Source organism: Corylus avellana, chromosome 9 (genome assembly GCF_965113065.1).
Source record: "Corylus avellana chromosome 9, dhCorAvel1.hap1.2, whole genome shotgun sequence".
Taxonomy (NCBI): domain Eukaryota; kingdom Viridiplantae; phylum Streptophyta; class Magnoliopsida; order Fagales; family Betulaceae; genus Corylus; species Corylus avellana.
Genome location: NC_142498.1, coordinates 17903532 through 17918894, shown reverse-complemented (window position 1 = coordinate 17918894; position 15363 = coordinate 17903532). Strand labels below are relative to the sequence as shown.

The window sequence follows — 15363 nt, the reverse complement described above, 5'->3', positions numbered from 1 at the left end:
GACAAGTGAGGAACAATGCCATAATGTTTGAGAAGAGCTTGAAAATCATATTGAGTATATTCTAAAGTATTATCAGAACGAAAAGCTTTGATGGGTTTTGAAAATTGGATTTAAACCATTTTGACAAAAGTTTGATAAATGTCCAATAATTTAGAATGAGATTTCATTAAAAACACCTAAGTGTAACGAGAGAAATCATCAACAAAAATAACAAAATAACGTGAACCACTCATACTAGTAACAGGAGAAGATCTCCAAACATTAGAATGAATTAAATCAAAAGATGCAGTAGCATGAACTACAATCAAAAGAACTATTATAAACTGAACCTAACCAACCCTTTGAAACTAAAAGTTGAACGTGAGAGATAGATGCATGACTAAGACGCGAATGCCAAAGTGCAAGAGATGGTGACGACGAAGAGGCAGCAGCAGAGACGCTAGTGGCGAGGAGATGTAAGGATGAGAGTTCGAACATACGCCCAATTCTACGCCCGGTCCCAATGGTCTAACTCGTACGAGGATCCTATACATGCACACTAGAAAAGTCAAAAACAAGTCGATATCCAAGTTCACACAGTTGGCCAACAAAAAGAAGATTAAAGGACAATTCAGGCACATGAAAAACTTCAAGAACAGAAAGGGAAGGTGTATTGATAGTGCCTATATTTTTAACAGTCATAATGGAGCCATGAGCTGTGCGAATCAATGAGGAATGAGGTGAAAGTACAGATGTGGTAGAAGAAGTAGGGTGAAGTGTCATGTGATTGCAACAAGCAGAGTCAAAGAGCCAAGGGGAAGAGGTACCTGGCAAAACTGAGAGGACAGAAAAAGATGCATTACTAGAACGAGATAGGACGACCTAGTTGACTATTGTCTCGAAGTTAGCTGCAGATAAGGTGACACTGGATCCTGATGCGTGGCCAGAGAGAGCAACTGAAAAGGGTGTAACTAAAGAGGGAGCAGCTGGAGATGAACCACTCTCAGTATGAGTAACTTCTGCTGTGGGTGCATTAGATTTTCCCTTATGCCAACATCTGTCAATAGTGTGCCCTCAACGTCGACAAAGATGACAGCTGGTATTCAAGAACTTAAACAGTTTCTCAGTTAGCACTTTGAGATGAAAGTTCTTAGCCATTTCATCTATTTTCTTGGTCTTGAGATCTCCTCTTCTTCTGATGGTTATTATTTAACACAGGCCAAATATATATTTGATTAACCCTAACATAATATTATTAACACTTAACATTTCTCACTACAAGGGTGGTGGTTGAGTTGGTAGAAGAATTCCTTTCATCCTAGTGGTCACGTGTTCGAATCCGCTTGCGGTAGTAGATACGTGAACCAGATGCTACTTTGAAGGGGCTCTACTGGCTCACACCCTTGTGGGGTTGTGGTGACGGGTTCGTCTTTCCAGTCAGTAGCTATGGCTCAAACCGGACATTCCACAGCGGGTGAGAACCTCGATGGTAACGCCCAAGGAGGGAAACTACACTGCTCGCCCCTTCCCACCTTTTAAATTAGAAAAAAAAAAAAAAAAAAAAAAAACACTTAACATTTCTCATAAACCATTTTAATGTTTGTATTTACATGCTAATAAAATATTCACCCTAAATGCTTCTAGGCTTCTAGCCTTCTTCCTGTTACAGTGTTACGTATAGCTACGTCGTCGTTCTCTACAAGGCCAGATTGCCATTTGTAGTAACTTTGCCTACAAAAAGTGACATTCACTTGTCTGTTTCTCTCGTTCTCGTTTCTTTTCTCGCAGAGCAGACGCAAAGAAAAAAACATATAAAAATGTCGACTCTCACAGTACCTGAGACGATCCCCTCTGTGCCGGAAGACTGCGAGCAACTCCGGAAAGCTTTCGAAGGTCTGCGATCCGATCGGTGTTAATTCTCCTTGACGATCCAATTCCGAAAACTTGTGTGCCTAACTTACAGATTGTTCTTTGCTTCTACCTTGGATCTGTAAAAAAGATCGCGATCCGTTGCTTTTTTGGAAAAAGAAGACGTTGATCTGAAAATGATTTGTTAAATTATTGGAGCTATATTATTTTGGATAGTGTGCTCGATGTAGTACTATTAAAAGGGTGTTTGAATCTGTGCTTTGAATATTCATATAATATGTATTAGGGAGATTGATCTAGGATTCTAGATTTTGGTTGATCTTCTTTCGTGACATCTTTTCGCGCGCGCGCGTGTGATTTAAGAACCTTTGCCTCTTCTAAATATACAATAAAATCGTTTTGTATACACCTTTTATATATTTTCAATGATGATGATGATATGTTGGTGCATTTGCTTCCATGTTTGAATACTTAGATGAAGCTGATCTTGATCAATATCGTTGCAGGATGGGGAACAAATGAGGGGTTGGTTATCTCCATCTTGGGACATAGAAATGCTGCTCAAAGAAAGTTGATTCGGCAAACTTATGCTGAAACTTATGGAGAAGATCTCCTCAAGGCATTGAACAAAGAACTTACAAATGACTTTGAGGTCAGTTTTGGATTGCATTTTCTTTTTGGTTTACTTGAGAATATTTATCACCCATTTTCTTGACTGGCATGAGGAATCTACCAAGAACAGGCACAACTTAAGGATCTCATATATATCATCCTCAGTTGAAATTGAAATTTTATACAGAATCAGAACATGTTATTGTTGCTTAAGTCAATGTTGGGATGATTTATTTGCATTTTCGATCTCTTCCCATCAGAGAGTGGTAGTGCTCTGGACACTTGATCCCGCTGAACGTGATGCACTTTTGGCCAATGAAGCAACAAAGAGGTGGACTTCAAGCAATCAGGTTCTTGTGGAAATAGCGTGCACGAGATCTTCACATGATCTACTTCTGGTAAGGCAGGCTTATCATGCTCGGTATAAGAAATCTCTTGAAGAGGATGTTGCATACCACACAACTGGGGATTTCTGCAAGGTGCAGCTTCTAGATCATTAACACTTTTGGGTTTAGAAGGAAATTTTACTAATTAAAGTTTTCAGGCTTTCTTTAGGATTTCTTGTGCCCAGGTGTTAGATTTCTATTGACAATTGAAGTCTTCTTTCTTCACTCAGAAAACAGTTTTCTCATATTTTTGCATTACTCTTACCTCTCAAAGAAAACTGTTTGAAAGCTTTTGAAGAATAGCTGAAATGCACATACTTTCTTCCAATCTGAAACCGTGTCTTATGATAACAATAATTCCTTGCTTTCCAGAATTGAAACTTTGCATCTGTGCCTTTAAAAGACTAAAGGGATTTTGTGACAAGAACATGTTGGTTCTTGTGAAACCAGTTGCAAGTTCCTAAACTTATGGGTGAAAACTACAGTGTCATGTATATTGGACTGCGACAGTGGAACAGAGTAGGGCGATGATTGTATTTAGAAAAATGGCGAGTGAATATTTACGAAGTCGCTTCTGTTATGAGCTTCTTACTATGAAATTTGAAATTTGTGGGCATTTTCTTTCTTCAAAAAGTCCATTTAAGATTATCTTAGTCCTTCTTCAGTTAAATCCAAAGTAGTATTGACTTTATTATATTATTTTGTTCCTCCCAGCTTTTGGTGCCTCTTGTAAGCTCATACCGATATGAGGGAGATGAAGTGAACATGACTCTGGCTAAGTCAGAGGCTAAAATACTCCACGAGAAGATTTCAGAGAAGGCTTACAATCATGAGGATATTATCAGGATTTTGGCTACAAGGAGCAAAGCACAGATCAATGCCACTCTGAATCACTATAAAAATGAATTCGGAAATGACATCAACAAGGTAGGGAGTTGAGCTCTATGTGACTTCAGAAAGATGTCCTGGGCAGTTATTTTTGTTCTCATTTTTACCTTACATCTTGCTATTAATTGAGTTATATAGCATGGCACTTTGGCTTGGAATGGTTTGTGTTTCTCATGGGAATTCAGGGGCTCTTTGAATCAAAACAGAGTGATGTCATTTTCTTGGGAGTTAGTGAAGAAACTTTATGTGTAGACATATTTTAGACTTTGTGCAACTTATATTATCCATGGTCTCTAAGGGTGGTAATTTCAACTTGCATGCAGGATCTGAAGACTGACCCTAAGGATGAGTTTCTTGCAATACTGAGGGCCACAGTTAAGTGCTTGAATCGTCCTGAGAAGTATTTTGAGAAGATTCTTCGGCTGGCAATTAACAAGCGAGGAACAGATGAAGGAGCACTCACTAGGGTTATCGCTACAAGGGCCGAGGTTGACATGAAGTTTATAAGGGATGAATACCACCGAAGAAGCAGCGTCCCTCTGGATCGTGCTATTGTCAAGGACACTAATGGAGATTATGAAAATATGCTTTTGGCACTGATAGGGCATGGGGATGCTTGAGCCATTAGTCTATGTGTCATGTTGAATAATATTATTTAGTAGACTGTTATACGACTGCCATACAATTAGATGATGTGGCAATGAAAAAACAAGGGCTGATTTTCATTGTTACCTTATCTCAGTTATATTACAGTCGTATAACAATATACTAAATAGTGTTACTCATAACGAGTATATCTAATTTGCGGTTTTAATAGTTTGCTGTTTGTGTTGTGGTTAAGGTGGCCTTAATCCTGTCATATGGTTGCCTCAGTTTGAGAACTTTTATCTATTATCACCTAAAATAAGATATGGTACAATCTGCTTCCATTAAACATTATATGAGATTATCTTAATCCTTTTATCTCTTCTGTGGTATTTTTTTTTTTTTAAAGCGGGAGAAGGGGAATCTCTTCTGTGGTTTGTGTAAACTGAAGCAGGTCCTGTATTTGAATGCTATTCTTTCATAAGTCAACAAAAGGGGAAAAAAAAAAAAAAAAAGGAAGGGGAAAAGGCCAGCGATTCCTATATTTGAGACAATTTTAATGGAAAATCCTTTTGGAAATTACCAAGGTTGAGTGTGGGGGCATCTCCTCCTGGCTCAAACTCAAACCACCTCTGCATTCATCGCAGTGCAAGATGCAATTGTCTCTGAAATTTACTCGAAATGAAGGAAATTTTCTTCTTCCTCTTGCTTTTCCTTGGTGCTTAGAGCCTTAGATGGCAGGTAGAAAAATAGGATCTTAGCCTCTTGGGGGGCAATGGTCGTGTAAATATATCTGCTGATTTTTGTGGCATATAAAAATATAAAAATGGGTTTGTATCATCGACAAGTTGTACTTTCCTAGGCCCTCTATTATCAATAAAAACAAGCAGCAAACTGAAATTCTACGAAGCCTTATTTATACCATTTGAGTTAGTATATCTGAGATCAGGATCCCTGTAATATTCTAGGTATTGCCAGGCATACAATACTCAAATCTCAACCGTTCGTTTGTAACAAACGACTATAGATGTGCCCCGTCATAAATGCCTAGAACAAAATAAGAAACAAAAAATTGAAAAGAAAGAAGTGGGAATCCACCCCCATCAACTCTTTAGGGGTGACTAGACCACCTTCAAGCCTATTTCTTACCATTCCCTAAACTAGTTTTTGAGGTGGTGGCAACCACCCACCATAAACTATTGTTTGAGTGGTCGGTCACCCTCAAACAGGCTTGGGGTTAGTTCAGCCATCCCTAAAGTAGTTTATAAAAGTAGTTGCCCGCCCCCATCAGCTATTTTGAGTCCCAACTAGTTTTTTAGGTAGTCAACCACCCCTAATAAGCTAATGAAGGTGGTTAATCACACTCAAACCAACCAATAAGAGTGAGAAACTACCCTCAAATAAATTTTGAGGGTAATTCTGCCACCTCCAAACAATTGATAGGGGTGACCGATCACTTCCAAATAGTTGATCGGAGTAGTCAGTTACTCCAAAACAGTTCATCAGGTGGCCGATCACCCCTTCTTCATTGTGTTTTTTTTTTTTTTTCCTATTTCTTCTAGACATCAGTAACGTGGCATATTCATAACCATTCATTACAAATGAACGGCTAGAATTTGAGGTATTGCAAGGATCTTGATCCGTATATGCGTTAAGCGTACATTTCCTTCTTCATTAATTACCTCAAAGTACTTTTTGCCCTATATTCCTTTCTACAAAAAGGGCTTTCTTTATTGACTACTTTGTAGCAACATCTACCTTTTCGTTCTTTTATCGAAGAAAAAAATACATTGACTATTTTGTTATTCCATTTAGTTATTATTTTTTTTTTTGACATGTTCACACAAGAGGGGGGAGGGGGGATTCGAACTAGTGACCTTCGTTTCATAAGTCGTGGTCTCTAGCAGATTGAACTATCCCTTGGGGGCTTCATTTAGTTAATGGTTAATCAAATACATTAAAAATGTGGCAACTACCTTGGTAGTAAGATCATAAATGGATATGTAAGGCTTACTACTTCAACTTCTTACTTTTTATATTTGATTTTACGGGAAAATACACTTAAAGTAAAAGAATAGTGATTTTACGGCTAACCGCACTAACCGTTAACCGCCTATATATATATATATATATACATGAAACGATATCCTATGTAGTATGATATTATCGTATTACCATAAAAATGACATCGTAAATTAGCTTTTGGATTCATGCTTGTAAAAGAAAAAGAAAAAAAAAATCAGTAGTTGATTTTTACTAACACGTCAAATCTAATTGTATAGCAGTTATATCATACATCATAAATTACTAAATTTAGATCAACAAGAAGACAACAGAAATATATATAAGGCACATCTGCATCATGAGCAATTGGAAGCAAAACATGACTTTTACACTTCTCAGACTCATGGAAGTCATCCACAGAGCCTGCATTGCGAATTTCTCAGCTAGAGTTCAACAAAAGATTCTGAAGTACATTTAATACACTAGTGCCTAAGATAGAGAAGTGTACTTATTGAAGGTGGACAAGAACATCTTGGTAAATCTTCAGAGAACAACAACAAGCTTACTACAATGTAATACAAATTAGTCCTTCATGAGTTTCCGTGAGAAAATCCTCTTGCAATATGGGCTGGTGCGCAAGACATTGTGGCGCCGCACTTCTTCAACCAGTGAAGCATGAAGAGGGCCCTGAAGTAAATCAAAAGTAAGGACATGAGAGAGAGAGGTTCTTCAGCATTAAAATTAAAGCATTTTTTAGAAGGAATCATGGTTCTTATACCTTGGTAACTGCTAAAGCAGATTGAATGACATAGTTGCCAAAAGGGTCTTGCAATAACTGCTCAAAGTGAGACACAGAGAGCAATTCACGGATGATTCTTGACCTGCTCTCTTCAAAATGCTTAAGGCATTTTTCAACCACGTGACTGCTAAATTTCTGCATTGAAAGCTGTACGTAGTTCCCCTTAAACTGAGACATCAATTTCGCACTTGCAGCTGGGATCTTCATCTCTATGATATACTGAACAACATAGTTTCTGAAAAGCAAAAAGAGCAACATATTGAGTCAGAATCAATCTATGCCTTTTCCGGGACTACAGTATTTCACAGATAAAAGCATAGAATTTTACGTTTATCAACCAATAAATTGAAATACAGATTCTGATATCAATGAATCCTTTTGAATGCCATATAATTATAGATAAGGTCTGGCAGATGAATAAATAAATAGAGCAGTCAAATGGCTGTTCTTCAATCACATTATGTCCATAATTGTAGAAATGATGTGGATGTCACAATAGTAAGGAGAAACTAGACAGTGAAACAATTTAAATAAGTGCAATGCTGTAAGCAAATTTGGAGATATGAACCATGCATGAATCAAGTTGATTTGGTATTATACAAAAATATCTTGTGCACCACAACCATAGCCCATGAGGCCATGAGAGAGATTGGTTTAGTTGGAAACTCAAGAATTCATCAATGCTACAGTAGCATAGAAAGAAAAACGGAAAATGAGCAATAGTCTAGTTCATGAAAAACTTCTCAAGAGCCTTTAATCAACAATATTAGGATGTCAACTCACTGTGTCATTACAATTGAAACCAACTTATTGTGTATTTTCAAACTTGATACTCTCACATGTCAGTCAGATACGTATACACCTACCAATGTCACAGAGTAATGCTACAAGTCATTCTTGTGTCACTTCAAGAATGATATGACTTCTAAAATCATCATTAACTTTGTCTTGATTATTATTAAATTTTAATCAAATAGTATTTTTAAAGTCACCTCATTCTTAGAATGACACAAGAAGGATACAAGAGTGACTTTTAGAATTACTCAATGACCCGATGACCATATTCGAGAGAAAAGGTAGTAAGTAAAGATCCCATTATCTTGAGTGAGAAAAGAAGGAAGAAGGGCCATTGAGAGCAACGGCAACAAAAGATTCGTGCAAATTATATGTTGCCAATAACCAAATACTTGAGGTAATGCACTATGATTGATTTACAGGCACAACTATACAGTAATACTTTTTAAGTACTAACCTTTAGTGACAAATATGTACAGTATCTCCGCAGCTGCTTACATAACACAAATGGAAACAACCCACCCCCCCACAAAAAAAAAAAAAAAAAAAAATGTTCTTTCAAGAATTTTAGTTTAGTGCAGAAACCAGGCCAATTAGGACTGGATGTCTAACAAAAATAAATCCATCAAGGAAGATGTGATATTCAGGTAGTAATAAAATCCACCTTTATTTCAATTCAATCCATATATCTCAGGTATGCAGATTGCAAAATCTTCATAAAGAACATAATAGCTTAGGCATATGTATTTTGTCTCCTAATAAGCACATAAAAACGAACCTACTTCTTTGGGGTTAAGGCTTAGTTGAGCAGAATTACAATGAAAAGTGGCCAAAAAGTAACATTTTCTCCATAACAAGGATACTATGTGATATTTTATATTTTCTTCAGAGTTGAAGACATCACCACATAAGTGTGCAGAGATACCATTTTGAGCACTAAGAGTTTAACATATTGGGCAATGGGCATAGTGTATTCATGTCAGATATATACACCCAGTCAGTGCAGTACCCTACTAACGTAGCATAGAAGGAACATGAGCAGATCAAAGTTTTGTCACAGTAATAAAATAAATCATAGATCATAGAAATACTAACAATTGTGTCACTGTGAAATCTCCATTAAGAATGTCTACAATGCAATAAAATTGGCAGCATAAAAAATGCATGACAGATATGTCAATAGCTCCATAATTTTTAACCCATGCTTACACATATATCTCAAGGTGAGTTAAAGAAAATTTTGGTGACTGAAACTTTTTTACTCATCGAAAGGCAGTAAGAATACATATGCCAAAGTTTACTCATGGTTTATCATGCTAGAATAAGGATTTATGGTCAGCAAACAATGTAACACGATTCCGGTGTTCGTAATTACCCAAAAGGATCTTGAGCGAGGAGAAGCCCATTTCTAGTGATTTCAGTAACCAACTTATCTCGATGTTCCCCTGTTGAATGTGAAATGCAGCGTTGCAAGACACAACATCCATGCCTATGAGTTGCAATGTCCACACAATACTTTGCAGCGGCAACTAAAATAAACTGCAAAGATGAACACGGACAAAACAAGTTTAGAATCTGTTTCAACAAAAAAAAAATAGCAGATCCTACAAAAAAAACATATACAGAGTTAAAACACAGAGATAAAGCATAGTATAGCTTTTCAGGAAAAGTATATCTCTGGGAAAATTCCTAGAATGGTCAATGAAATAGCATAGTACCATGTTATAGTTGAGTTCCATAATTCAAGACGAGAAAAAATGTTACTGATGCATCTATCTTTGGTGAGCATGTGCTGTGGTGAATTATAACCCTGCCCTTCAAATGGATTGGCATTCCATGGTTGTCTTCAGGTTAAGCCTTTCAATAATCAATCCTTGTTTATACAACAGAGGCCTGTTTGGCTGTGTCAGGCAATTTAAATGCCCCGCTTATACTTTTTATAGTATCTACTATCTAATGAACGAAACCCAACATCTAGAATTGGGCTATCAAGAAAAGTTGGAACATCACCATAGTTGAGGGCTAAAACGCCTTTAAGTCCCAGTAAAATCTGTTCTAGAATGCTGAGATACCTTCTAGCGTGGTCTCAAGTTTAAGAACAAATAGCAACAGGGCTTTCAAACATCAAGAAATTGCAAAAAAGCATGAACATCAGGATCAGGAAGCAACCAAGAAAATATTTGAAAAGTTAAAAGAACACTGAATCAAGTAAAAGACTAACTAAAAGTGAAATAAATTTATTAATTTCGAAAATGAGCCATGGCAACCAAAACAATCACTCCTAACATTGGATTTCACCATTTTGGGGAGTAATATACAGGATCAGAGTCCAGAGATTAGCACCCAGGATACACAAGTTCAATGACTGGAAAATTTCTAGTACTTTCATAGATCACCACGCTTAAGTCGAAACATCTCAAGCATCATCCCTTTGATTTGGTAGACTTTGAAGGCAAATTTGGTTCTCTTTGAAAGAAAAAGTTAGCCAATGATGTTGATTATACAGGTTTCAAGTTGCCAGCCCCAGATAGCTTGAATGAAACACTGGTGATATGTAGACTTATTAGTTGGTTGACCAAACATAAGAATGGATACTAAGAAAAGATGGTTACAGAGCATATGGTCTTCCTCTTGTCTTATGCAATAAATACTTATAAAGCAGAATGGTGAAAAGGACACATATAACTCGAGCCAAGAAACTGGTGTCAAGCTTGGTTGAATTGAGGTTGGCATCATTAATTGCATTTGCATTTGTATAAGATTCAAACAACAGGCTTAGAAGAGAACATGTTGTTTTTAAGGATACTCAGAACCAAATGCAATCTACAAGAAATGAATTACAATCATGAAGCACTAGGAATAAATATTGTCTTTTTGCATGACAATGAGATTTGCACAGAAGCACATTCCACATTGGAAAAATTATATAAAATCTAGGGGAAAAAAAAAATCTCAAGAACATAAGAAGGCACAATATGAAGTGAAAAGAATTCATGAAAACATTCGAGATTAAGAGCCACATTGGAAAGACAGATTAGAAGAAAAAGCAACAAAATGTAAAATCAATACCGTATTATCTTCATTGCTAAGGTATTGCAAGGAACGCTGTATCACATGATAGCCATTCACATCCTTAATAAGATCAAGAAAACCACGTTCAAGTGCAGACTTAACTAGCGAAATCTGTTTTCTAGTTTTGACAGTCTCGATCAACTTCTGTACAACACGCGTGCTGATACCAAAGTACCAATTTCATTCAGAAGAAAGAAAAGTTGCAAAGAAAATCAAAACTCCACCAAGATAACAGCAATGATAAGTGACATATGAAGGATTTACCCATGTGTGTTCAGAGAAATTCTGATGAGTTGTCCTGGTTTGTTGGTCATCATTAGCACAATCTGCAGTCTCTGTTCTTCACTGCACACATCCAACAACTTCTGCACAAGGTAATTGCCAAATGTGTCCGTCGCAAGTTCCCCAACGTGACTGACAATTTCATTAAAAATGATTTGCACGTCTTGGCATGTTCCCTCATCAAACACCTTTTGTAATAGGCGACAACCATATTGATCCTTTGCTATGAAGTATATATAGCCCTGGACCTCAGCCAAAGAAGTAAAAGTTAGTGGCAAGAACAATGGTGAATCACTCCTCTGACTCGGACCATTTTCACAACTTCTTCCAAAGATAAAGCATCCATCCAGTTCAGAGCTTTTCCTTCGTTGGTTTTGTTCTGCAATTTCATCCCAGTAATTCTTCTTATGACTCCTTGAAGCGTTGCATTTCTTGTCGATGCCATAATTCAAACTGTTCCCATGTATGATGAAACCATCCTCACAAGTGAAAGCCTCAACATCAGTTGCAGCTTTCCTAGACAAAACAGATGGAGGAACCATGCTGTTAGGGATTGCTCTAGTCCCTTCATTTAGTATTAGACGACTACATAAGGAATGGTCCACATTCAATGGTTCCCTTAGACCCCTGACTCCATTAGAATCCCTTTCACCCCACGGTGAGCAAATAGAAGTATCATTAAGGTAAGGCCTACTTGTCGCTGGGTTCTGCAGTTGAACCCCTCTATAGTAACAGCCATTTCCACGTTCATTTCTTTTCTCCAATAAAAAGTTCATGTGGTTTTTGCTGCAACTGGGGCCAGAGTAGAAAGCATTAGACTGATTATGATCGAGATAAGACCCCATTGAATCACTTCCTCTATATCCACCCTCCAAACCAAGCAATGTCATCCCCACATCATCGTTGAAACTCGCCGGAGTTCCATGATGAGAGGATTGAAACCCTTCATAACCAGAAGCACCATTGCTATAACCTTCATGTTCACCACTCCACGGGATAGTCCCTCCAAAATAACCATCACCAAAGCCAAACCCATCAGGGCCCACCTCAAATCCCCTCATCTTAGTACCATCCCTCTGTTCATCACCGATATGCATTCTGTGCATAGTCTCAGACAAATCCATGTCATCCACCAGCCTCCCATTGATGTTCGAGTAATGGGTGCCGGGTGTTTGATTAACCTCCTCTAATGGAATTGGAAATACCCAACCATCCTCAGAGGAACCAAGCCCATTAGAGAAAGAACTCGAAGGACAGGACTCTGGTTGCCGAGAAACTCTGCTCATAGGTGAACCATTCACGAGCTGATGATGATGATGTTGACGATGAGAAAGATTAAGGTAGGAAGCATTTGGATTGGGGATCTCACTCGACGACATTCCAAACTCTCCATTCCTCTTCATGTTCTCTGTACCCCACCTATCTTTCTCAGCCATCTTTTTATCCAAACAAAGAGAGACAAACACAAAGAAGAAAGAAACAAAAAAAAGTATATGTAAAAATTCAAACAACGACTCAAAATCCAAAAACCCACATCAAGAACGGACTCAGAGACGCTAAAATCACAGCTACTACGGAGTGTTTCTCTTAAGCACGCGACAACTCGTTTGGGATGTGACGCTGTGTTTCTTCTACATGAATCTCATATCCGATTCGATTTGGTAACGCGTTTTTTGTGAAAGGAAAGAAACAACGAGACAGAGGGAGGGTTTTGGTCTCAGACGGTTTCGTTTCAATGTGGGGGTGCGGGTGTACGGTTCTGTCACCCTTGACGCTCACGCCATTAAAATGAGCACTGGAGTGTGAAGAGGGTGTCGCACTCACTATGCACAGAAAAAGCAAAGAGACAGAGAGAGCGTCATACACTCATACATTTACAAACATGGAAATTTCTTTATATTTTTTTAGTATTTATGTAATCTTAAATCATTTTTTATTTAGCGACTCCTATTTTTTTTAAAAAAACTTTCTTGTGATTGGGTTGTTCTGTTATACGATTATCTTCTTCTTAACCACTTTAGCTTGATTTTCGTGACTCTCAATCTAAATATTTTAAGCACTCTGTTAACTGTGGATGAAAATATAATATATATATATATATATATATATATATATATATATGATGAGAGGACACTCCAACGGCCAGGATGGGTGCATTGAAAATAGATATGATTGTCTCAACGGCCCTGATTTGAGTGAGAATATATACCTTCTTTATTTGAGTGAGTAATTGAGCACACGTGTGTTTTGGAGTTGTTTCCTACCACGTTTCTTTATACTTTTAACTTTTTTTATTTTTTTTTTTATTTTTTATTTTTATTTTTTATGACGTGTCCACACAAGGGAGGGTGAGAGGGATTCGAACTAATGATTTCCGCTTTATGAGGCGTGATTCACAGCCGACTGAGCTACCTCTTGAAGACTGTTTTTGTTTTATTGGGATTCGGAACTTCCTAACATTATACAAAACAAACAAATGAATAATATTTTACTTAAGAATAATGATATAGAGAGGATTAGAGTCTTTTCAAATATGATGTGCCATTTGAAATCACTATTAAATTTGAAATTATTATTATTTAATTTTGATGTATTGGTAATTTTAAAAATTACATCACATTTAGAAGAACTCTAAGCGAACTCTAGTCATTCTTATAAGGTAAGCAGAATAACCACTTGTAAAATTTGAATTTTTTTCTAGATAATAACAATATCTTTTAACTAATGTTACTTTTAAAAATAAAATAAAAAATGTTATATCCCTAACAATCGTTCTACCACTATCCCACTATGCTAATGCAACATGATTAATCTACCCTTAAATTAGCCCCCGTTAAAAAGAGAAATTAAAGGTGGATTGACACTGCCTCCGACAACATAGTAAAATAATAATGGAGTGGTGGCGTGGCATAAGACATTACTTCCCTTTTATCTGAATCTTTCTTACTAAACTCTTGGTTTGAGTTTCACGATTCTCGATGTTAAATGCTCATTTTGTATATATGAAAAAATAAATAGTAATTCTTTTTTTTTTCTAATCAAATAAATAGTAATTCTAAATACTCAACTTTCATCTCATTTTTTCATACTTTTAATAAAAATAAAAATCTAAGGGACTAATTTGATAGTGTCCATTAGTTCTTGGATATGCCTTTATTTAAAAAATAAATAAATAAATCTTAGACTAGATGGGCACTGCCACAATGATCCATGCCTTCAACCAGGTGAATATGGTTGGGCTACTTTACAACACTTTTATAATTTACTGATACTTATTATAACATGATTAATTTGAAGAAATATATATATATGTTAGTTTTCAATGAATAAACCTACTGCATAATTTTTTTTTTTTTCTGCATAAATAATTGAGTACACGTGTTTGTGGAGACTTTTATTACTAGACCTTTTTATCTGTTTTGGGTTATACTTTATAGTATATGGTTAGATTAAGGAACAAACCTTTTTTTTTGTTTGTTTTGTTTTTGTTGTTTTTAAGGTCTTTCTTTACCTTAAAAAGATCCCATCTTTTATCACCGACTTGACGTCCACCGATATAGATTGTTAAAAGCCAAATAGATAATATCTTAACATTTATTTATATATTTTCGAGAGATCGACTCAGAAAACATTTATTTCAACAGAGCGTTATGATATTTGACTTTCAATAGTGTGTGTGACAATCTAATCTAATTTATAGACTTTAACATATCGTTGAGGGAGCGGACCGAGTAATTATAAAAGTCACTCTTATGTTTTTCTTGTGTTACTATAAAAATGAGGTGACTTGAACCAAAGGCTAATTTGCTGGCAAGGGATGTGCTCCACTATTAGGTGGTCTTGAGCCTTTCTCAACCTTAAAAGCTAGCTCAAGAGGTGAGGTTTTTTCTCATACTTATAAAATGACTACTAGTCCTTTCCACAACCAATGTGAGATAACCTCAACAATCTCCCCCTCATACATTGGGCACTAGGTTGGAGCAGCAACAACTCGTTTCTCTCGTGGATTGTTATGCCAAGACTTGTTGGTTGAACCTAAGCTCTAATACCAGTGTTGAGTAATCTTGGGCTTCTCTCAATTCCAAAAGCTAG

At 36.7% G+C, this 15363-nt stretch overlaps 2 protein-coding genes across 2 annotated transcripts; one reads left to right on the top strand and one right to left on the bottom strand.

The window, feature by feature from the left end:
- The first annotated feature begins 1669 nt into the window (after positions 1-1669).
- On the top strand, positions 1670-4697 carry LOC132189399 (annexin Gh1). The gene is made up of 5 exons (XM_059604136.2): positions 1670-1872; positions 2355-2500; positions 2721-2939; positions 3561-3773; positions 4058-4697. Exons 1-5 carry the CDS (start codon positions 1797-1799, stop codon positions 4352-4354), a joined length of 951 nt encoding a protein of 316 aa, XP_059460119.2. The 5' UTR covers positions 1670-1796; the 3' UTR covers positions 4355-4697.
- Positions 4698-6739: 2042 nt separating this feature from the next.
- On the bottom strand, positions 6740-12707 carry PUM7 (pumilio 7). Its single transcript, XM_059606036.2, has 5 exons — positions 11254-12707; positions 10987-11149; positions 9293-9456; positions 7102-7357; positions 6740-7010 (listed from the first exon to the last, which is right to left on the bottom strand). Exons 1-5 carry the CDS (start codon positions 12705-12707, stop codon positions 6906-6908), a joined length of 2142 nt encoding a protein of 713 aa, XP_059462019.2. The 3' UTR covers positions 6740-6905.
- Between the last annotated feature and the right edge of the window lie 2656 nt (positions 12708-15363).

What these genes read in the sequence shown, in the direction of transcription:
- LOC132189399 (XM_059604136.2), top strand. Translation starts at nt 1,797, where the DNA reads ATGTCGACTCTCACAGTACCTGAGACGATCCCCTCTGTGCCGGAAGAC. An exon ending in ACTCCGGAAAGCTTTCGAAG is followed by an intron (nt 1,873 to 2,354) that starts GTCTGCGATCCG and finishes ATATCGTTGCAG; the next exon opens with GATGGGGAACAAATGAGGGG. An exon ending in CAACTGGGGATTTCTGCAAG is followed by an intron (nt 2,940 to 3,560) that starts GTGCAGCTTCTA and finishes TGTTCCTCCCAG; the next exon opens with CTTTTGGTGCCTCTTGTAAG.
- PUM7 (XM_059606036.2), bottom strand. Translation starts at nt 12,707, where the DNA reads ATGGCTGAGAAAGATAGGTGGGGTACAGAGAACATGAAGAGGAATGGA. An exon ending in CTCGCTCAAGATCCTTTTGG is followed by an intron (nt 7,358 to 9,292) that starts GTAATTACGAAC and finishes TTTGCTTTTCAG; the next exon opens with AAACTATGTTGTTCAGTATA. An exon ending in CTGCTTTAGCAGTTACCAAG is followed by an intron (nt 7,011 to 7,101) that starts GTATAAGAACCA and finishes GATTTACTTCAG; the next exon opens with GGCCCTCTTCATGCTTCACT.